This window comes from Zingiber officinale, chromosome 9B (genome assembly GCF_018446385.1).
Source record: "Zingiber officinale cultivar Zhangliang chromosome 9B, Zo_v1.1, whole genome shotgun sequence".
NCBI lineage: Eukaryota > Viridiplantae > Streptophyta > Magnoliopsida > Zingiberales > Zingiberaceae > Zingiber > Zingiber officinale.
In genome coordinates this window covers 6,860,595-6,884,573 of record NC_056003.1, presented here as the reverse complement: position 1 = coordinate 6,884,573, position 23,979 = coordinate 6,860,595, and the positions used below count along the sequence as shown (strand labels likewise).

At 35.5% G+C, this 23,979-nt stretch overlaps 1 protein-coding gene across 4 annotated transcripts in view; it reads left to right on the top strand.

Moving 5' to 3' along the window:
- Window positions 1-23,979, top strand: part of LOC122023390 (phosphoinositide phosphatase SAC2-like) — a 37,586-nt gene that overhangs the window by 3,335 nt on the left and 10,272 nt on the right. The window contains exons 5-12 of one of the 4 annotated variants that reach the window (XM_042581468.1): window positions 4,147-4,223; window positions 4,373-4,560; window positions 4,632-4,729; window positions 4,870-5,003; window positions 5,147-5,275; window positions 6,327-6,765; window positions 7,255-7,376; window positions 7,513-7,623. In XM_042581468.1, the coding sequence (XP_042437402.1) occupies window positions 4,147-4,223; window positions 4,373-4,560; window positions 4,632-4,729; window positions 4,870-5,003; window positions 5,147-5,275; window positions 6,327-6,765; window positions 7,255-7,376; window positions 7,513-7,623 (1,298 nt within the window). Of the gene's footprint in view, window positions 1-4,146; window positions 4,224-4,372; window positions 4,561-4,631; window positions 4,730-4,869; window positions 5,004-5,146; window positions 5,276-6,284; window positions 6,766-7,254; window positions 7,377-7,512; window positions 7,624-19,265; window positions 20,137-20,884; window positions 21,090-21,197; window positions 21,364-22,079; window positions 22,303-23,979 lie in introns of those variants that run through there. The other 3 variants (XM_042581467.1, XM_042581469.1, XM_042581465.1) reach the window with 3 other exon arrangements.

The window sequence follows — 23,979 nt, the reverse complement described above, 5'->3', positions numbered from 1 at the left end:
TGATTGTATTTCATTATTCTAATTAAGAATGACTTTAATGACGTGACCTGAATTATGGTGATGAGATAAGGCATATAAGTAGATTACAATTCTAGAAGTTAATGGGGAACATTAGACTTGCTTACCCTTCATAGTCTATTCTAACTATGCACTTACTCATTAATGTAATATTATGCTTTAAACCTTATAAATACATGCTATTTGTAATTAGATCCCTGACACTCTCCGTCAAGTTGGAGCAAAGATATCATCTTTGCCTTATTATATAAACTAGAGAAACTCTCATAGACATAAAAGATTAACACCTAAGCTTAGATGAAACAAAACTTAAATGAGTTAATAGAGCATATAGCTCCCCGGGTGGAGGTGCAGTTGCAAATATGTAGTCATGTCACAAATAGAGGTTGCTGCTAGTGACATTTGTGTTTGTGAGGTATGATTGTTGATAGGCTGTTGGGTCACAAGCATAGGTTGGTAGTGGGGGTGCTTATGTAGACCTTACAATGAGCAAAGGTAGGTGATTGTGTTGTGAGCAAAGGTTTTTTTTTTTATGGCGTTTCTCCTTTTCTCTCGGTTCCATCATTGCTTTCAGATCTTTAAATCACTTCTTTTTCAATCTGCATTATCTCTTAAACAGGTGGAAGAAATACCATAGTAGGGAACCTACTGCTCTTCCTGTTGATAAAGTGTTGTTCGCTGGTGTACTTTAGCTGTTAGGTCAGTATTCTTAGGGATGCAAACTAATCTAATCGAACCGAATAATATGAAAATATTAATATTTGAGATCGAGCTCGAAAAATATATATGATATTCGAAGCTCGAAAATACAAATAACTTTGGCTCGAGCTCGATTTGAAATAAAATTCGAACTCGAGTTCGATTCAAATTGTTCAAACCTTGATTCAAGTATATTCGAACTATAATTCGAAATGACGAATTCGGTTCGAATTATTCGAACCTTAATTTGAATATATTTAAATTAAAATTATGTAAAATTTATTAGAATTCGATTTGAGTTCGGCTTGAGAGCGGCTCATGAACAACCAAATAAAATATTATGGATTCAAATTCAGCTCGAAAAAAATTATTGAACATATTCGAGTTTGGCTCGAATTCAATAATTTCGAATATGAATCAAATATTTTTCTAACCGGCTCGAAAAGCTTGCAAACCGGTTCGATTCATTTGTACCCCTAAGTATTCTCATACCACATTGGATTATTTTCACACTTGTTAAATATTGCACAAGAACTTGCAATATGTTCAAGACCCTAGGCTTCTTGCTTAGAGAATGCTTTGATCGCAAGAACAGATGTGAGGGGATAGGACTAGTGCTTAAATATGTGTTGGCTGGTGGATCTACTGATGGCCTCTAGGAGAACCTATTCAACCTCTATCACTCCATGATAAGTTGATTCTTCTCTGCTTTCAAAGCCTTGAGTTGACGAGGTGCTCGAGTGATAAAAAGGGATCAAGGAGTCCAAAAAAGCTTCTCAAGGCTGTGACCTATTGTTGTGGTGTTGGGGTGGGGGTGGGGGGTAGATTGACATGGAAGCTGGTTAGAAATAGGGAAGAGAGCTTCCATCATGATCAAGATGTCAATTGAAGGATGAATACCCAAGGCATAGGATTGCTACATCCAAGAGTCACATGACTTGTGAGTGCAGTAGAAGCTTGGGTTTGTGCAACTCTAGATTTGTGTTGCATGTGGATATCTTGGTCATAGGGAGAGTTTTGGTGACTCATCGCAAGTGACACACACACACAGAGTACCTTTTTCTTTATTGTTTCTAAGAAAAATTCTAATCCTAGTAAGAGGGTTCTTTGAGGTAAAAATTTATCATTTTTATTTGGCAAATACAGAATTAAGGTTCCACAAATACAAATAGGTGAACTTGTCAAATTCACCTTTTTAAGAGGAGTTTTATTATTTTATGGTTTCATAACTTTCCATAGATGAAAGCTACCATTGTTAATTATCTCTAAAAGAGTAGAATGCCTTCAATTAATGAGTAATTAAAATTAAAACATATAATGAAAATAAAACTGCTTTTCTCTCTCTATGCATTCTCTCTTTAAATTTTACTTGTCACCCCATTGAAGAACTTGTGTGAATAAAGGCCAAAGAACATGTTCACAAATTTAAAGTTTAAATTGAGCATTTGTGAAAGTTGAAACACTTTCCTAGAGGCTTATGATTTGAACGAAAATAAACTAATGTCATTAAGACATTTTCAAGGGTCAAAATTTTAATGAGAGCCAAAGGTCCATTCCAAAAACTCAAGGTTTGAGTAAACATAGGTAGAGGTCACTAAGATGTGTTAACGTATTGAATGAACATTAGTGAAGGTCGAAGGACAATCATAGAAACTCAAAAAAAAAAAAAAAGTGGAACCGCCACATCAGGGGCCCCCCTTGAGCCTGTCCCACGGATATGGAGAGAAGTAAATGCAGGTACACAGCTGAAAACGCATGACCAGGACGCTAATCCCAGATAATGACACCCCGAGGATCAAACCCTGAACCTCTCGGCCATGAAACCATGCACCCCCAGCTGTGCTACGCCCTGTGGACTACAATCGTAGAAACTCAAGATTTGAGTGAAGATAGACAAAAAGGATGTGTTTAGAGGTTTGACATTGGAAATAGAACTAGTAAAGGTCGAGGGACCCTAAAAGCTTGAGATTTAGTAAAACATAAAGGGAGTTCATCAAGATAGTTAGAGGTTCGATATTTCAATCAGCACTAGTGAAAGTCAAAAGACCATCTAGGATCTCAAGTATGAGTGAACATACACAGAAGCCATCAAAATGTGTGCTGAGGTTTAAGATTGTAATGAGCACTAATGAAGAGCAAAGGATCATCCCAAAACTTTGAAATTCAAGTGAACATAGATAAGGGCTACTAAGATATGGTTAAAGATTCATAAATAAGCATCAAAGAAGGCCAAAGGAGCATAAGAGGATATCAAGATTTAAATGAGCATAAACATAGACAGAAGTTGTTATGACATATTTGGAGTACTTTTCACATTTCATCCTGTCAACATTAATATTCATATTGTCACGCCACGCCTAGATCAGAATTTGAAATTAAAAGTATAATTTAAGAGTTAAAGTAGAGGTACTAAACATGGTTTATAGATTTGAAAAGGCTAAGAGCCTATTTGAAAGTTTGTTATATCTTGAACTAAGCATGACAAAAAAGATTTTGGATTTGAGAAATTTAATTATTTGATTTGAAATTGTTTAAATTTGATACGAAGAGGAAAGTTAATTTGAATCTGACTTGAAATTTTTGATGTTTATTATTATTTTAAAATTGATGTTGTAATCTTATTGGATGCAGTTTAGATCTAAACATAATTATGGATTGAAGTAGGATTGACTTTAATTTGGGTTCAATTTTAATTCATGCATATTTTCGTAGGAATTAACAATGAAATATTAAATAATTTTAGATGCTCTTACATAAATTAATTTTAAAATTTCAAAATCATTTTATATGTTTTGATTTTGAACTTTCAATAATTTCTGAAAAATTATTTTAAATTAGTTTTGACCGTCTTGAGTGAATTGAGAAATTAACTCAATTTTTTTAGGAATTTAAAAATCAACTTGATTTACTAAAAAATACCAAATAATTTTGAATCCTGAAAACAATAACTAAAATTTTAAAATAAATTTTGAATATCTTTACATATTCAAAACTCTCATGGATAAAAAAAAATTTAGTCCTAAATTCAAAATTAATTTAAAAAAATTCAACCTGTTCGCAGAAAATTAAAACAAATTGTAAATTTGTGAGCGAACTACAATATGATCTAGTGTAGTTTCTTGATTTTAGATGTTTAGGTTATATTCCTCAATTGTAAATTTGCATCTCTTGCAGGTGACTGGTGACCTTTTTATATCAGTAATCATTTTAATATATTTCCTTGATAGATTGTATATCTACATATGGTTGTTCACTATGGTGCTAGCCAAAAAAAAATTCAAAATTTCATTTTCGCTTGGTTGCAGCTTCCTTTTCATATGTTTGGCCAATAGAAAATGTTCCTTGTCCCTATCAAGTATCTTTCTGTCACCCAATCAGGAATTATTTCTAACTGTATAAGAACATACTCTGGCTTCTGTATGATTTCAGGTTAGGCTTTCAGTCTGTGGCAAAAGCTTTAAGTTTACACTCATTGCCAGGCGCTCGCGTCATTTTGCAGGCACCAGGTGATTAATTAAGATGTATTTGATTCAAAGACTTGTTTCTTTTTCAGATGCATGTTGTCAAGATACTAAAATTGTTTCACTTAAGGGTTATGTAATCTGACCATAGTCTTTTTGGCCAATGCTTATGTAACTAAGTTGTCCTGGATTAGGTACCTAAAACGTGGTGTTAACGAGAAGGGTAGAGTAGCCAACGATGTTGAGACAGAACAGATTGTATGTGATGATACTGTCGAACAGATGTCTTCAGAAATAACTTCAGTTGTTCAGAATCGAGGTTCAATTCCTCTCTTCTGGTCCCAGGAAGCTTCAAAGCTAAATGTTAGGCCTGATATTATCTGTAAGTTCCTGACTCTTGCATTAGCTTTGTCAAACTATACATGTAACTTATACGGAAACACATCTTTTTAGTGCATAAGAAGGACAATAACTTCGAAGCTACCAGACATCACTTTGAAAATCTTGTGAAGCGATATGGAAATCCTGTTATTATTTTAAATTTGATTAAGGTATGGAATTTCTTCTGTTCATTAGTGAATAGGAAAGTTTTTTTTTTTTTTTTTCGATTTTCTCTACATACGTTCACCATTATTGTCAGAGATTTTTTGTACTCATGTAATATCACTACTTGTTTGTTCCGCACAATCAGTCACGTGAGAAGAAGCCACGAGAATCTTTGCTTCGAAAAGAGTTCAGTAACGCAATTGATTTTATAAATAAAGATTTACCTGGTGAAAAGTGCTTGAAGTTCTTGCATTGGGATATCCAAAAACAATCTAGAAGGTATGTAGCTGGTATAACAAATGTCTCTTTATGGTAATTTTTTACCATTTGAGCAAGAAATGAGTTATTATCTATGACCTTTATCTTTGTTTACATGACTTGTTCACGTTTCAATTGATCATTGGCTACTGAAATATATTTAGGAAAGGTGAAAACGTGCTGGAAATGTTAGGAAAAGTGGCAGCGTATGCCTTGAATCTAACTGGAATTTTCTATTGCCGATTACCACCTTTTGTGAAAATTCAAGATATTGATCTGCTGCTAGATATTGGGTAAGGATATCTTTTTCTAGCTCGCTGTCTGTTTGTATCATTGCTAATTTAGGTTTCTCTTTTACTTTCACAATTAGTGTCACAGTTTTTCAGCATTCAGTTTTATTATTTGCTAGCAGTTAGCACAAAAATTTGAATCACTAAAAAAATAGATAGCCCCAATCTAACAAGTTATATTGAAAAGAACTGGAAATTAAATGTGTTGATAGTCTGGAATGACAATGGTGAAGTTCAACGTCATGTGAATTTGGAGTTTGGTTTGAAGTCCTTGTGTTATTATTTAATTTAGATTAAAGTAATATTAACTGTAAATATATATTTGTGTAACAATATTGCTTAATAGGGGGAATCACTTGGGAATACACAATGCTAGTGAGACTCATAAAAAAAATATGATTTTTTTTCTGATTTATTTTTAGCTTTAATATCTAATATTTGATCCATGTCAGGAGCAATCATTTGCAAATAGTGTATGCTTGTAAGGCCGATCAAGAAGGATGAAGTAACTTTTAAATTAGACTAGTGAAATAATTTTATGAGTTGAAGTTAGTAGTCTTTTAACCTTTAAGCTATACAGGTTGGCTTTCTCAAGTTGCTTTGTACCATAGGTCTGATATGCAATTTTTTAATTCTTTGACACCCCAGGCAAAGCATGCCAGCTGTAGCATATTGTTTTTAATAGATATATTGATTTGGATATAGTATTCCAGCAACAAGGCTGACTCAATGTTGATTATTTCCCTTTTCCATAGCTTCAGTATATTTAATGACTATCTTATAAACTGTTCCTTTTGGTTTTCTCCTCTTCTGAGTAAAGCAGTGGTGATATCTTTCTTCATATTTATAATACACATTGTCAAGCTGTTAAGACTCTTTAATCAAAGTGGCAGTGGTAAATGTTAGATTGAGAATGTACTAAGTTTACTAGCCTTTTTAATTATCTCAAATCATATAAAAAATTATGAGGTTGAAACTGCTGCTAACTACCATATTATGGGATATGCTACAGGAGACATGATTTTAGAAAATTGTCATGCAATAACCAATGCAGGGTACCAATAATTTCCATTGGTTCTTATGACAAATGCTGGAAAGATGAAGGGCAGAGCTCAGATATTTCTCAAAGTGAATACTTTGAGGACAGAACTAAATGCGATGATGATAATTCAGCCAATGAAATACATAAGCCCGCTACTTCTCACAGTGACTATTATGCAGATAAAGTTGAGTGTAGAGTCAACTTGGCTAAACCACCAAGGCTGCAAAGTGGCGTCCTTAGAACAAATTGTATTGATTGCTTGGATAGAACAAATGTTGCACAGTATGCCTATGGTTTGGCTGCACTCGGCCATCAGCTTCATGCCTTGGGATTTATAGATGTTCCAGAAGTAAATTTGGACTCCCCTTTAGCTGATGATATGATGGATCTCTATGAAAGAATGGGGGACACACTTGCCCTGCAGTATGGTGGTTCTGGTGCTCACAACAAGGTATTAAAATACATCAGATAAATGATATATACTCTGAGGGATATATATATTTTTAAAGATATTATTATATAATTTCTTTTCAATGTTTCTTAGATATTTTTGAAATTTAATTCCCCTCTTTCCAGGTTTTACATGTAATATACTGATTTCCTTAGAAAAATGCATAAGCCTTCTCTGCCTAATTTCAACATCTTTTGTTAATACTTGCCTAATCAGATCATTCCTTGAGAAGTTCTAGTATAAGTATTTCCCCAACACATTTTTCTATAGGTAAAGGTTTAGTTTGTTTTCAGCCTAGCTATTTTAAATTTGATGTATCTGGAGTTTCCTAGTTTAACAATGTCAGCACTGCTTTTGGGAAAATTATACGGGTGAATGAGGAAAACAAAGTCTAGATTCATTTTCCATAGCCTATGTGTAACATGAAATTATTTCATATGCTCGCAGCACCACTGAATTCTTAAATATTATTTTTTGTATGCTGTTCAGATATTTTCTGAAAGAAGAGGTCAATGGAAGGCCGCAACCCAGTCTCAGGAGTTGTTGAGGACAATACAACGATACTATAACAATGCCTATATGGATGCAGAGAAGCAAAATGCTATTAACTTGTAGGTCCTTAGTTTCTCTTCAACAAATTACCTTTAAGCTCCTTGCAGCGGCTTATATTAAGTATACATATTGCCTGTAGTACGACTTCCTGGGCAACAGTCTCGATTCATTCTGATACCTGTATGAAATTTGTAGGTTCTTGGGTCATTTCCAACCCCACCAGGGTAAACCAGCACTTTGGGAGCTGGGTTCTGATCAACATTACAATATCGGAAGGCGTAATACACATTGTCATGAGATTACAAGGTATTCATATTTTGTTGATTTTCTTGAATTGTGTATGGATAGTACTATACTTTTCACACGTGTTTATCCAAAGAAAATGAGAACTAAGCTGTGGCTACTGTTAAAGACACAGTATTAGATCTTCATATCCACTGGTGAGGATAACTAGTATTCTTTGGTACAGGATAGAAGTAGAACAATTTTTCTTTTAGGATACATTGTGAGGACTGAGGAGACTTCCAAATCTTCTTGAAAAGGAATAAAGGAGAAAGAATAAGAATTGTTTTAGATTAAACTTGCCTGATATTTTCGCTGTAAAATATAAAACACATGGATAGTTAATTAATCTGTTCAGAATTCTTATAGAGTTGCTTGAAATACATTCCTAGGACTTTGGCCCCTTGGTAAATTGACTCCCTATTCAATTATTTCAAATAAAGCTAATTATAATTATCTTTTTTATGAGTTTAGACATTTCTAACCCAGGTCATCTAGGCCTAATGTAACCCTCAATCTTTTTCATGAAATCTGGTATAGGCATTGGTGGTCTTTAAAAGCTAATTTTAATTTTAAAAACAAATAGAATTAAAACAAATGAGATTATGAAAAATTAGCCCACTGCAAACAGGGTTCCAAGTTAGTTTATAATGTGGCAGAGAAGCATTTAATGTCACTCTTCATAGGTATATGTGCTGGTCCGCAAAAAAAAAAAAAAAAACTCAGAGAAATTTTTTCCCCAAAAAATAATTATGTTTTTTCTTAGGCCATGTAATTTTTAACTTGATCCAACCTTCATGCACTAGATGTGTTGAGGGAAAATAGTGAAGTAGACTTTAGATGACGGTATCTTCAAGAATCTAATTGTAAAGGAAAGCAGATTGGAGCAGGGAAGAGCATAGACAAAAATGATAGTAGGGGGATGGTGGAAAGAAAAGACACAAATTAGAGAGGGAGGGACAAGTTTCTAATGGCAGGAGAATAGATGTTAGATGTGACGGAGATAAACTGAGGGGAGATAAGTTTGTGAACATCTTCAGAGAGGGAGGGGGTGGTAGGGACATGAATGAAGATGTCTTTTGTATTATGAATCTCTTTTGGGAAGGTCTCATAGTGGATTTGCACATAGATGGAGAATAGGTATTTGCCGTGATAGAGTAAACTTTGAGAATGAGAAACAAGTAATGTTTAGGCAGCAAGGGAGGGATAAGAAGGCAACATTTTCTGCAAATATCTTTTCTTTATGGGAGAGTAAAAAACTGATCTATATGTTGAGATGAAGAAAGTTTGTTTTGATTGTTGGCACTAGAGCGGGACAGTGGATATTGGCGAGTGGATTTTTTCGGGGGGGGGAGAATATTTAAAAATGGAGGGGCAAGATTAATACAAAAGTTGCATGGTCTTCAAAAAGGATAACTATTGTGGAGTTTCCACAAACCACCATAAGAATTTTAATGGTGCTATGAGTCACCAATGGAATGGGTTATAGCACAAGATCAATTTCATTGGCGAGATAACAAGCTTTTGTTAATGAGGGAAGAAGACAAGTTCTCCTTTGATTCATTGAGAAATAGAACTCATTTTCTTGGAAGGGGAGAATGGTGATGGAAGCATTTGCATTAACCTGGTTTGACAGTATTAGTCTATAGCATTTTCTTTGAACAGCTACAGACTAGGTATATCCCATGAGCTAAATTCTGACTTCGTGTTCAATTTCTAATTGAAACGATATGTAGAAATGAAGCACTCGACGGAATATGGACTCGATCGTTCTCAAACACAAATATCAATTTTTTTTTCAACTAGCGGTATAGTACTGATTCCATTTTATTTTTATATTCGGATAATAAATTAAGAGAATCATTAGCTAAATTTGTTTATGTAGAACATCTTTCTTTTAGTTTTGGATCTAAATGTACATTTGAAGATTTTTGTAAAGAATCTCTTAATCCATGTGTTAAACGTGTTACTAGGACTACACTTACTCGTAGAATTAAAAAATTAGTAAAACAAGGAAAAAAGAATTTAATTGATGAATTTAGTAAATTAGATAATAAAGTTTCTTTATGTTCCGAGTGATAATTGGCAAACACATTCGTATATGAGTGTGACTTGCCATTGGATCGATAACTCTTGGAACCTCCAAAAAAGATTGTTAGCTTATAGAGTTTTTGATAATCACATAATGCTCATAACATCGCACAATTATTATGTTTAATTTTAGAAGAATATGGCTTAACTCATAAAATATTTTCAAATCATTAAATAATACTAGTTCCAATACCGCTTGTATAGATGATCTAAAATTTGTTTATCAACCTATTATTGGCGGTTTATTTTTTCATATTCGTTGTGTATGCCATGTTTTAAATTTATGTGTTCAAGATGGTTTAAAAATTTTAGAAAGTTATATTAAATCAATTAGAATTGTAATTTCTTATTTATGATCTCATCCATTTATAATGAAATAATGGGGTAGGTTTTGTAAAACTAATGGAATGAGACCTAAAAAATTTTCACGTGATGTACCAACACGTTGGAATTCAACATACCGATTATTACAAGATTCATTTGAATATAAAGAATTATTATGTTCATTTTTTGCATAAAATACTAATACTAATATATATTTATTTTCACAACAATAGAATATTTGTAGTAGTATTTGTGAAATTTTAAAAGTATTTAATGATATAACTTAACAACTTTTCAGCGTTTATTATCCCGCTGCTCAATTAGTTTTAGAAAAATTTTCTAATATAGTATTAGCTTTAAATGAGCATATTAGTAATGAATATTTATCTGTTTGCATCTTGGCTATGAAAACTAAATGGGAAAAATATTTTTATTTTATTCCTGAAATTTATTTAATTGCATTTGCTTTAGATTGCAGATTTAAATTAGAAGTTTTATAAGAAATGTTAACTTTATATTATGACGCTTTAATTCCAATTAAAGATTCTTCTTCTCCTGATCTAGTTAATATTATATATAATGTTATAATTTATTTATATGATATTTATAATCAATATTATGTAAAAAAAATAGAATACAAATTAATCTTTCTGAAATACAACAAACTACTAGTAATAATTTAAAACTTATAACTTTTATTAAAAGAACGGACAAAACATCCATGAGGATCCTCAAGCTCCACACAGGAACTTGAGAATTATTTTACTTATTTTGATTTTAATTAAACAGATAGCGAAAATTTTGATATCTTAAAGTGGTGGTCACAGAAGGCTCAAAGCTTTCCCGTCACTTCGTGATCGCCAAAGAAATTTTAGCTTATCCAGTATCAACTGTTGTTGTGGAGCAGACGTTCAGTGCCAGCGATACCATATTAGATAAACAACGATCAACTTTGCATTGGTGCAATATTCCCTAGGTCAAGGTTGACCTGGTTGACTGAGCTTGGATTGGTTCAAGCTAGAGTCTTGATATTTGGGTTTCGATGTTTGACAATACATGTAGACAACACATGGAGATTGTAGGTGCGATTGTTCATATGGGGAGATTGTGAAGGAGAGTCAAGAATGTCAAGGTTGATTGGATACTTGACTGGAAAAACCTGGTGAGTGAAGCCAGGTGAAAGACCTAGTGAGTGAAGCTAGGCAGAAGAAAATCCTAGTGAGTGAAGCCAAGTGGAAAGACCTAGTGAGTGAAGCTAGGCAGAAGAAAATCCTGATGAGTGAAGCCAGGTGAAAGACTTAGTGAGTGAAGCTAGGCAGAAGAAAATCCTGGTGAGTGAAGCAAGGTGAAAGTCCTAGTGAGTGAAGCTAGGTAGTGAGTGAAGCCAGGCGGAGGAGAAGTCCTAGTGAGTGAAGCTAGGCAGAAGGGAAGTTCTGGTGAGTGAAGCCAGACACAAGAAATCCAGATGGGTCAAGGTTGACCATACATCTGGTGGAAGTCCAAGTGGGTCATAGAGGACCGGACACTTGGTGAGGGAGTCCTAGCAGGTCAAGGGTGACCGGATGCTAAACATGATGTACCAACAGGTCATGGTTGACCGGCTGTTGGTTTGGGGGACTTTGGACTTGGTTTTGGGAAAAAACAGGAGTTGAATCGATCAGCCGATCGATTGACTCATGCCCAATCGATCGGCTGATCGATTGGGTGAGTCCCCGCAACAAGCCTCCTCCCAATCGATCAGTGGATAGATTGGGGAGAAGTGTCGCGCGAAGTGAAAGCCTCCCAATCGATCGACCGAGAAGGAGCGTTTTCATAGTGGAGGGTGTGTGAGTGTGTAGATCCTTGGATTAGTTACCTCTTCTTGAGGTGGATACCAAGTAAATCCCTTGTGTTAGCGTTGTGTGTTTGTTTTCTTGTATTTCTGCTGCACATCATTGAAGAAGCAAGCAACGACGAGCACGAGATCGCGACGAGCTATTCACCCCCCCTCTAGCTACATTTTCGGTCCCAACAAGTGGTATTAGAGCAAGGTTGCTCTTCACCGGAGTCATCGTCGGAAGGGGCAAAAAACTAGAGGGTGAAGAAGTTGGAACAATCCTACAAGTCGAAGACTTAATCAAAAGGCTCAACTTCAAAATGGAATTCCAAGATGGACTTGGATTCAACACAAGGGTGCCTCCACCATATGTATCTACAAGCTTCGATTCTTGAAAATCAAGGATCGAGAATTTTCTTATGATGGAGATAGAGCAATGGTTTGCTTTAATGGAAGGCTTCGAAGCTCCAAAGAATTCAAAGGGCAAAATCCTCAAGAGGAGCAAGTGGAGCCAAGAATAAATCAAAGGTGTGAGACTAATGATAAAGTGACTGCTTTTAGTCAATATATTGCCGAGCAACATCTTGGAGAAAATTGGAGAATTTGAAGATGCCAAAGAGCTTTGGAGCAAATTGGCAAACTTCATGAAGACCCTCCACTGTACAAAACCAAGACAAATCCATAGAAGGCGACTCATTGAGCAAGACCAAGAGGAGGAGGACTCGAAGCTAAGAAATGCTCAACTTTCAAGAAGAAGTTCAAGAAGTTTCATCTTCAAAGTAATACAATGAAAAGGGCAAAGAGGGAGCATACTCTTTATTCCATATACAAGATGAAGATGAAAAAGCCTCCACCTCTAGGATTGAGGGGGAGCGACTTTCAGTGACACCGGATCAAGAAGAAGGAGAAGCTTCTATATCCGGTCAAACGGAGAAGAAGACAATGCATCCTCCAAAAATCAAGAAGCATTAAAAGGAGGAGCAAGTGTCATCCCTACATGTGAAGGTATAAGTATTTCAATTAAAAATAAAAGTCATATCATATGTTTTGAGTGTAGGGAACATGGGCATTACAAGAGCAAGTGCCCTAAATTGGCCAAGAAGAAGGGCCAAGTGGCACCAAAGGACAAGGAGAAGCCCAAAGAGAACGCTCCCACAACAAAGAAGAGCAAGGAGCACATTGTGTGCTTCTCTTGCAATCAAAAAGGGCATTATAGAAGTCAATGTCCCAAGGGAAAGAAAGCGGTCAAGGCTCAAGGAGGAAACATGAGTAAAGGGGGAGCCTCCAAGGTAAAACGAAAGATATCATTTATTGAACCTACTCCTTTAAATAATAGTAAAAAGCATGCTAATTCCATTTTTTATCATTTTAATGCTATTTATCATAAAAATAGGGAGCATGATAGCATTAAAGAAAAACATATGGCTCTCCATGCTAAGACTACCACACCTAGGGTTATGAAGTTAGTAAAAGTTTAGGCAATAACATGACACTAAGGACCATAGTTATAAGTCTATAAATAAAAATGCTCAAGGATTTAAGGAAAAATCAAAATCTAAGGATTTAATGAGAGAAAATCAAGTCTTGAGGTCAAGACTTGATAAATTAGAAAAGACCCTAAAAATGATGGAAAATATCCTAAAAGGGCAAAATGAGCAAAATCTAAGTTTAGCACAACAATGATCATCTAAGGGTCATAGAGGTTTGGGATACAAACCTAAAACCAAAAGGGTGTGCCTTTTTACCATATGGTTCCATATAATTATGGAACCAACCCTAGGTCGAATGGTCAAGTCAAAAACACAAGGGAAGTCATCCCTAGAAGTATTTTTGCAACAACAAATGTGACTAAGACTTCTAAAAAGTCTAAGAAAGTCACTAAGAAGGTCACAAGGGAAGCAATCCTTAGGGTTAACCTAGAAAATGTGACCAAGGCCTCTAAGAAGTCTACCAAGGTCATTAGGAAGGTATCTAGGGTGGTTATCCCTAGTGAGTACCTATAGCATTCAAGGAGCACCAATAGGTTTTGAGTTCCTAGGAGCATTTTCTCTAACCCTTAGATGGGTTAGAGAGTGTCAACTCTAATTGAAAGGGTAGTTAACCCAATCATGATGAAGTTGACACTCTAAGAGCATTTTCAAAGTTATTGTTAACCTTTGAAAAAGATACGGATTAATGGCTTACTCTTGGAAAGAGTAAGATGTGCCATAATGTGAGAAGTTTGATTTTAAAATTAAATTGGCACATTTGAGAAAATCATAAGAACTACAAAGTTGAGATTGTGGTATGTTCTTAGGAAATTGAAGGCAACTTAAGCCTTAATTTAATTTGCTACTCTTGAAAGAGTAAATTGTGCCAAAAAAAAAATTGAGGAATATATTTAATTTAAATTGGCACAAATTAGGAAAAATAAAAGAAATGTCAAAATTCGGTTTTGACATGTTCTTAGGACATTTTGGGTAATATAGGATTTAAACTTTAAATTAGCTAAGGTTTAAGGATACTTAGATAGTTATTCTAGGTATTTTATTTATGCTAATTTGCCATGCTTTGTTTGCCCATCATATGTCATGACATCATATTGATTCTTGCACTCATGACTTATTATGAAAAACACAAAAAAATACTATGTCATGTCATACATACATCATGTAGTTCTAAGAAATTTTTCTTTTGAAAATTATTTATCTTTGATGTATGTTATATCGCATCATGCATGATTTTTAAATTCCTTGAAATTAAGGAAAAATGACTTTTGTTAACAAGTAACATCCTTGGTGGATGTTCATAATCTCAAAATGCCTAGATAGATATGTATGATCCCTAGATTAGGGCAAAACCAAAGTTTCATCTCACTAAAAACTATAAGGTGACGTGTATGTGGTTTCGTACACATTAAATACAAGTGAGAGGTTAGGATGAAGAACAAAACTCAAGATGTTGATTTAGTGCATTTTTATGAGTTTTAGGTTCATCAAAACACATAGTTATGTGTTTTCCAATCATTGGAAAAGCTAATGTACAAGTCATGTGCATTGAGCCCAAAGAATATGATTGGATATTGGTTTTGAAAATAATTTTAAATATATTTTGGAAAACCTTGATGAAGCTATCTTTTGATAGTAATCATCATTGAATAGTTGAGCACAAACTTGGAAGAAAACACTAAACTTATTATAAGTTTCTAAGTTTGTGTCAATCTTTGAAAATAGAAAGTATTTTCATAGAAAACTATTTTTCCTTGATAGTATATGCCCTAAGGAATGTCTACATGAATTTTCATGATTTTCGATTTTGTGAATTTTAGGGAGTTTATGAAATTCACGAAATAAATTTTCAGTTTTTGAGCTCAATCGATCACCCGATCGATTGGAGTACCTCAATCAATCAGGCGATCGATTGAGAGGATTTCCGCAAGAAGAAGCTCACGGATCGATCCACCGATCGATCCACACATCTGAATCGATCAATGGATCGATTCAAGAGGACTCAATCGATTGAGACCCAATTCCAATCGATTGAGAATGCTGATTTTGGTTGGAAAAGCTTATGTTCAACATTCTAAACCATTTTTAGTCTATAAAACCTTTCCTAACCCCTCAAAACACATTTATATCCATTTAGGGGGAGTTTTCATGATGAAAACAAGGACGGATTGATTAAGGGAGACTAAGTAGAGGTTTAAGTTGAGGTTTGGTTTCAATATTGAATTTTTGAACCCCAAAATTTCAAAATTTGGGTTTCCTAAAGGTTTAGGGATTCCAAGTCATTATTGGTGCAATGACAGAAGTTACATGCATGTCTTTACGGGGAGTTACTCTTTAAGGACATGAAAATATATTTTTCATACACCTTGGAAGGTGGTTAACCTTCTTTAGCGAAAATGCTCAAGGTTGGGCATTTGAATATAATGGAGAGTGGATATCTTCATTATTCATTTGATGTATGCTCACGGATGAGCATTAGATGACAATGAAGGGTATGAGACCTTCATTTGAATCATGTGTGAATATACCAAGTGGTATATGCTCAAGGATGAGCGTTGAGAAATATGAAGGGTATGGGACCTTCGTTATTGTGTTGTGAACGAGTGAAGTTGTAAACAACGTTGGGTAACTCTTCAGGGGGAGAGTTGTTGATGTGTGCCAATAGGGGGAGAATGTGTGGTTAAGTTAGGCCTTCATTATCTAAGAGGGAGTTTGTCCTCTAGAAAAGGAGAAGAATGAAAAAAAACTCTCATTCATACATTGGCATGAAGGAAGTTGAGGCTATGGGATTAGCCTAACTTAAAAGAGGTATTGTCAAACATCAAAAAGGGGGAGATTGTTGGTGCAATATTCCTTGAGTCAAGGTTGACCTGGTTGACTGAGCTTGAATTAGGTCAAGCTCGAGTCTTGATATTTGGGTTTCGATGTTTGACAATACATGTAGACAACACATGGAGATTGCAGGTGCGATTGTCCATGTGAGGAGATTGTGAAGGAGAGTCAAGAAGGTCAAGGTTGACTGGATACTTGACTGGAAAGACTTAGTGAGTGAAGCCGGTGAAAGGCCTAGTGAGTGAAGCTAGGCAGAAGAAAATCCTGGTGAGTGAAGCCGGTGGAAAGACCTAGTGAGTGAAGCTAGGTAGAAGAAAATCCTGGTGAGTGAAGCCGGTGAAAGACCTAGTGAGTGAAGCTAGGCGGAAGAAATCACAGTGAGTAAAGCAAGGTGAAAGTCCTAGTGAGTGAAGCTAGGTAGTAAGGAAAGTCCTGGTGAGTGAAGCCAGGCAGAGGAGAAGTCCTAGTGAGTGAAGCTAGGCAGAAGGGAAGTCCTGGTGAGTGAAACTAGGCGTAGGAAATCTAGATGAGTCAAGGTTGACCAGACATTTGGTGGAAGTCCAAGTGAGTCATGGAGGACCGACCACTTGGTGAGGGAGTCCTAGTAGGTCAAGGGTGACCGGATGCTAGGCATGATGTACCAACAGATCATGGTTGATTGGATGTTGGTTTGAGGGACTTTGGACTTGATTTTGGGCAAAAACAGGAGTTGAATCGATCAGCTGATCGATTGGCTCATGCCCAATCGATCGGCTGATTAATTGGGTGAGTCCCGCGACAAGTCTCCTCCCAATCGATCAGTGGATCGATTGGGGAGAAGTGTCACGCGAACAGAAAGCCTCCCAGTTGATCAGCTGATTGATTGAGAGCCTCCAATCGATCGGGTGATCGATTGGGAGCTGCGATTTTGTGCGATAAGCCCTGGATCGATCAGCCGATCAATCCAGGTGATTCCCAGGAGCATAGAGGCACTCTGGATCGATCGGTCGATCGAGCTAAAGCCTCTCCGATCGATTGGGAGCAATTCAATCGATTGGGATTCGACCGTTGGCGTCGTATTTAGCTGTCGGCGAGCGATTTCATCGATAGATCTCTCGGCTTTCATCTCCGATCTTCACAGCGATTCCCCAGCTCCTCCACAGAGTTTTCACCGCCAGATCTTGAAGGTTCTTGGAGGTATTTCCAAGTTAAGAGCCGGATCTACAGCAAGAAGAAGAAGTTAGGGTTAAGGTTTCATGTGTAAACCGTGTAAGCTTTCCCTTGTATTTGCTTCTCTTTGTTTCTTGTTGTATTGAGAGTATTGTAGGACTTCTCTGTCTTCGGTAGTTACCGAAAAGGAGCGTTTTCATAGTGGAGGGTGTGTGAGTGTGTGGATTCTTGGATTAGTCACCTCTTCTTGAGGTGGATATCACGTAAATCCCTTGTGTTAGCCTTGTGTGTTTGTTTTCTTGTATTTCCGCTGCACATCATTGAAGAAGCAAGCAACGACGAGCACGAGATCACGACGAGCTATTCACCCCTCCTCCTCTAGCTATATTTTCGGTCCCAACACTTTGTCTCCTGACTCATTATAAGCCTAAACATTACTGGACGATTGGACAAGAGTGGAGAAAAGAATTCAAGGAATGCAACTTTCAGATGACGAAGTTGAAGATTTTGATACTGAAGGAACAAATACGACAGGAATGGAAAATCAAAGTGAGTAACAATGTAAAAGAACTACGTGGACTTTGATTCACCTAAAAGGATACGTAGGTAATTTAAATAAGTACAAATACTTTTTCTAATAGATTTTAATTTGTAATTTGTAATTTTTTTAATATAATAATCTTGAACCATGACGAATCATAAATCAAATCATGAACCGATGATTCCAAATCATAAACTATAATTATCTTTAGATGATTAAAATTAAGGATCGATCTGTTTGAAATGGTCGAACTTGTAATTCTAAATTATTAAATCATCTCTTCTGAACTGTGATCCAGTCTAATTAGGTACATGTGATTTTCATGTTAAATGTATAAATTGAAGTGCAATTTTTTATGTTTTATTTTTCTAAAAATATCTTTGCTTCTGATTATGAAAGCCTGTCAATCTGCCTATCACATCCAGTCCGGTGGGAGTTGACTTGTACTGGTCGACATTACAAATGAAATAAAAATAATATTTTATTATTTTAAAATAAAAATAAATATTATTTAATTCACGAACAGATTTTAGACTTTTAGAGGGACGCTTTAAACAAATGATATCAAATACTTTGTTTCTACTGTGTTTAAATAATAAAATTTTGAAAAAAAAAATCAAAATAACGTACCAAATTAATAGAGACATCTTCTTTCTAAAAAAAACAGAAATGAGTGTATTTTTTTGATTTTATTTTAAAAATATTCCTAGACTCAAGGGTTGCAGAAGCTATGTATATATTCTACAATGTGTAATACAGTTAGTTTTTGTAATATGTAAAAATTAGTCGATAATTATTATATGTTATATATATATATATATTATAGTTAAATTATATTCATTTGTAATCCTGACTTCTTCATAGTTGAAATATTTTTTTAATTAAATTATCATTAAAATAAAATAAAATAATATAAAAATTTCGTTATAAATTATAGAAACTAGTAACTAATTTTTACATACGGTATAAATTAACAACTAACTTTTACATAATATAAAAGTTATATATTAACTTCTACCAATATCATGGAGTCTCCATTATTTATGTTATCAGTTGACATATTATTTTAAATAGATTATTATTCAAATAAACAAAATTATTTTTATAGAAATTAAACAACTCATTTTTACCAGAACCTAACATCTAATTTGATATCTCGGAGAAGTTGGATGTTAACTTCTGCAAATTGACGTTTGTCCTAAATGTTTTACTTAGACACAGAAAAACAATTTTATATTGTAGAAATTCAGATAAGTTTTTATTGCCCTTCAATTTTTACCTTTATATATTAAATTGAGCAAAAAGAATAAGATTAAAAAAGGAGTCAACGGCACTGCCCGAGCCGCAAACCATGCGACTGAAATTTTATCGGTACACATATCGATTAAAAATTTGTCATGTATCAACTCAACACGTTTCTTCTCCTTTATCGGCCGCCGTCCCCGACAGCATCCGCCGCGATCCGTAATTGGGAAGCACTAATCTTCCTCGATTCCCCACCACTTTATTTTTTTTTCCTCGCCACGAGGCCCACGAATCTCTTCAGTTTGATTGCAGTAACTGATGGTGAATTATTTTTGTGATCTTTAGACGATGAGATCTCGATCAGAGCAGCCATATAAGCGCAGGTGACTCCGACCTAATTATTGTACTCCCTCATCCGTCATGCAGTAAAAGGCTCAATTTTTTGCGCTGCATTTTTTCCTGCCTTTTTCATTTTTTTCTTGTGGAAGCCGTGGCTCACCGTTTCAGTGGCTGTCGTTCGCCTCGATTCCTGTTGTATCGACGACTACTTCCGAGTTACGTCTGCAAAATATTGCGAGAAATTCCGTTTCCAGATCCGGCGTAGAGACTTGCTTCTAAGGGAGCAGGGGAAAGAAAATTCCCCTTCCGATCTATCCTTCCGCGATTTTTTTCTCGCGAAGTTTGAAACTTTATGAGACCGAGCTCTTTCCTTTTTCTTGCTAGCTTTTGATTCGGTTCTGTGCCTGTTGCTAAAAAAAGTCTCCTTCGTGGACGACTCCAAGCTATTTGCTGCAACATAACACGCCTTCCTGTTTGTTGCTCTTCTTTCCCATCTTTCGGTTTGTTTTCTAGAGCGTTCCTGTTCGCTTGCGCCTCTCCCGTGAATGGAGGCGACAGAGTGGTAAGGCTTATGTGAGCGAGCGACCTGCGGTCGGAGGAGCTCGGGATTGGTGGATCCGATGGCGGCAGGCAACGAAACGGTGGCGGCAGTGAGCGCTGCATCCGCCAGTAGTGGCTACCTCCAGAAGTTCAGGCTTTATGAGACTCATACGGTGAGTTGGGGCTCCTCGTAACGGATGAATCTTGATTATTTATTTATACTACCTAATGGTTGGTTCGATCTTGATTGCCCTTCGTCGACTTTTATAAATGATCTCTCCTTTTGAAACGGAGCTTGAATTAATCTTCTAGTACTCTTTATTCCACTTGTAGAAATTGTCTCTTCCTCTGTCTGTTGACGGGGATCATTTCTGGTGAATTTTGTCATTGTTGTTAATTCTTCTCCTATTATGTATTTGTGAAATCTGGATAGTTCCTTCATTAGCTTCATTATATTCTCTTTCTTGAAAGATCTAAAAATTCTTGATCTTGAAGCTCTTGAGAAAATCCTGCACAGTAGTTTCCTTGTTTTTAACCTTTGCTATCTGCTAACCCTAATAACCCGTGACCTATAAAAAATTCTAGTGAATTATTCTATTGTTTCTGTTCAGTGAGTTTGTTGATACATTGATCAGTAAAATGTGATCTTTTCTCCCCCTTCCAAATACTCATGGATGTTTGTGCAGAAAAACCAAATATTTATGTTCCTTCCAGATGTTTCTCTGATTTTTACTCGTTCAACAATCTTTAATGGCCTATCTCTAGTTTTCCATGCTGGTCACACATCTTGATGGATCTAAAATTATAAATTTTTTACTTGAACTATTTAAGTACTCATTTTTGGACTGTATAAGTAATAAAATATGCAGTACTCAAGTCACTTTCTTTGTTTTACCTAAATACCTGTTTACTTTGTTGCAGAAATTCTATCTAGTAGGAAGTAATAATAACAAGACACAATGGAGGGTATTAATAATTGATAGGCTGGAACCCTCCGAGCTGAACATTCATGAGGACCCAACAACCTACTCCACCATTGAATGTAATGATTTGCTGAACCGAGTACATGAGGGTAACACAGCAACAGGCGGATTAAAATTTGTGACAAAATGTTATGGTCTCGCTGGTATGTACAGTGTCTGTTCAATATGTACTTGGCTAATTTTTAGCAGTCTTTCAAACACTTCCAAACATTTAAACATTAAGCTCTCCTGGAACACATGTCCATTTTCAGGGTTTGCCAAGTTCCTTGGGCCTTACTACATGCTGCTCATTACTAGGAGAAGGAAGATTGGTAACATTTGTGGTCATGCTGTATATGGTGTCTCCAAAAGTGAAATGATTATCATTCCAAATTCTACTGTGCGATCAGCTGTGGCCCATTCGAAGGATGAAAACAGGTCTTTGGTCCATTCTTCATGTAAAACATGTGCTGTTCTGTACACTTTATTCTACTGGAGACCGTGCTGAATCTTTAAAAAAACTGATTGTTATTGTCCCCTAAACACTTATAAACTTGATCTGTCAGTTTAAGTTATGGTATTTTACATTACAACAATTGTTATCAAGTGCCTGTAAGTTTTTTGCTTCAATCATTATCATAAGGTAATGTGGAGAATTATGTAAAGTATCAATCACATTGCTTCATTAACTGTTGGTGTATTTGCAGTTGTCTTGTTCTGCATACCATTTTCCAGTTGATTTTTCTAATACTCAGTACTTTTGCTGTGTAAAACTACCATCTTCTTGTGTAAACATTTTGGTAATACTCTGTACTTTTGTGGTGTAAAAGTACTATCTTCTTGTATAAACATTTTGAGATGTAACTTTCATTTATACCATTGGAATCATAACAGTTTTTGGAGGCCTAAATGCCAGATCAATTTTACCAGGCAACTTTAGATCTTGGAATCAGTATTTGGATTGTCATATTATTTCCATGATTCCTGGTATTGGAGGAAATACATACAGGTTTATTGTCGCTTCTGTTACATACATGTTTCTTGTGGTTTTTATTATTGTGGAAATAATCGTTACTTTTTTTTTTGCATGCTTTGATGATGTTTGTCTTGCTTGCAGAACCATTCACAACTTGTCTTTCTTATCCATTACACAGATACAAGAAGCTACTCTGTAGTGTGGATCTCACAAAGGACTTCTTCTTCAGTTACTCATATAACATCATGCGTAGTCTTCAGAAGAACCTATATGATGGCAACACAGGACAAATTCTGTATGAAACTATGTTTGTTTGGAATGAGTTCTTGACACATGGCGTGCGTAATCTTCTCAAAAACACTACATGGACAGTCGCACTGATTCATGGATTTTTTAAGCAGGTACATATTTATCCAATTTATGCTTGAAATGTTTTGCCAGCATGATTTTGGAGGGATTTTCTGTTCCAAGTACCCTATGATATCATCTAGCTACTTAATGACTATTAAATATTATGAGAACATCAAGTTTGTGCAGGCTGAACATTTTCAGGTCTCCTCTATGCGAGCACAGATGAAAATCACCTCTAGCAGCAGCACTAAAAATGGCCCTTTGTGTGCTCTTGAATTGTTTAACATCTGATTTTTGATGCTATTGGAGCTCCCTAATTCAAGATGAACAATTCTACACCTACAGCTAACAAGCGATTGATTGTATTTCATTATTCTAATTAAGAATGACTTTAATGATGTGACCTGAATTATGGTGATGAGATAAGGCATATAAGTAGATTACAATTCTAGAAGTTAATGGGGAACATTAGACTTGCTTACCCTTCATAGTCTATTCTAACTATGCACTTACTCATTAATGTAATATTATGCTTTAAACCTTATAAATACATGCTATTTATAATTAGATCCCTGACACTCTCCGTCAAGTGGGAGCAAAGATATCATCTTTGCCTTATTATATAAACTAGAGAAACTCTCATAGACATAAAAGATTAACACCTAAGCTTACATGAAACAGAACTTAAATGAGTTAATAGAGCATATAGCTCCCCAGGTGAGGTGCAGTTGCAAATATGTAGTCATGTTACAAATAGAGGTTGCTTCTAGTGACATTTGTGTTTGTGAGGTATGATTGTTGATAGGCTTTTGGGTCACAAGCATAGGTTGGTAGTGGGGGTGCTTATGTAGACCTTACAATGAGCAAAGGTAGGTGATTGTGTTGTGAGCAAAGGTTTTTTTTTTTGGCGTTTCTCCTTTTCTCTTGGTTCCATCATTGCTTTCAGATCTTTAAATCGTTTCTTTTTCAATCTGCATTATCTCTTAAACAGGTGGAAGAAATACCATAGCAGGGAACCTACTGCTCTTCCTGTTGATGAAGTGTTGTTCGCTGGTGTACTTTAGCTGTTAGGTCAGTATTCTTAGGGATGCAAACTAATCTAATTGAACCGAATAATATGAAAATATTAATATTTGAGTTCGAGCTCGAAAAATATATATGATATTCGAAGCTCGAAAATACAAATAGCTTTGGCTCAACCTCGATTCGAAATAAAATTCGAGCTCGAGTTCGATTCAAATTGTTCAAACCTTGATTCAAGCATATTCGAACTATAATTCGAAATGACGAATTCGGTTCGAATTATTTGAACCTTTATTTGAGTATATTTAAATTAAAATTATGTAAAATTTATTAGAATTTGATTTGAGTTCGGCTCAAGAGCGGCTCATGAACAACCAAACAAAATATTATGGATTCGAATTCAACTCGAAAAAAATTATCAAACATATTCGAATTCGGCTCGAATTCAATAATTTCAAATATAAATCAAATATTTTTCTAACCGGCTTGAAAAGCTAGCAAACCGGGTCTATTCGTTTGTACCCCTAAGTATTCTCATACCACATTGGATTATTTTCACACTTGTTAAATATTGCACAAGAACTTGCAATATGTTCAAGACCCTAGGCTTCTTGCTTAGAGAATGCTTTGATCGCAAGAACAGATGTGAGGGGATAGGACTAGTGCTTAAATATGTGTTGGCTGGTGGATCTACTGATGGCCTC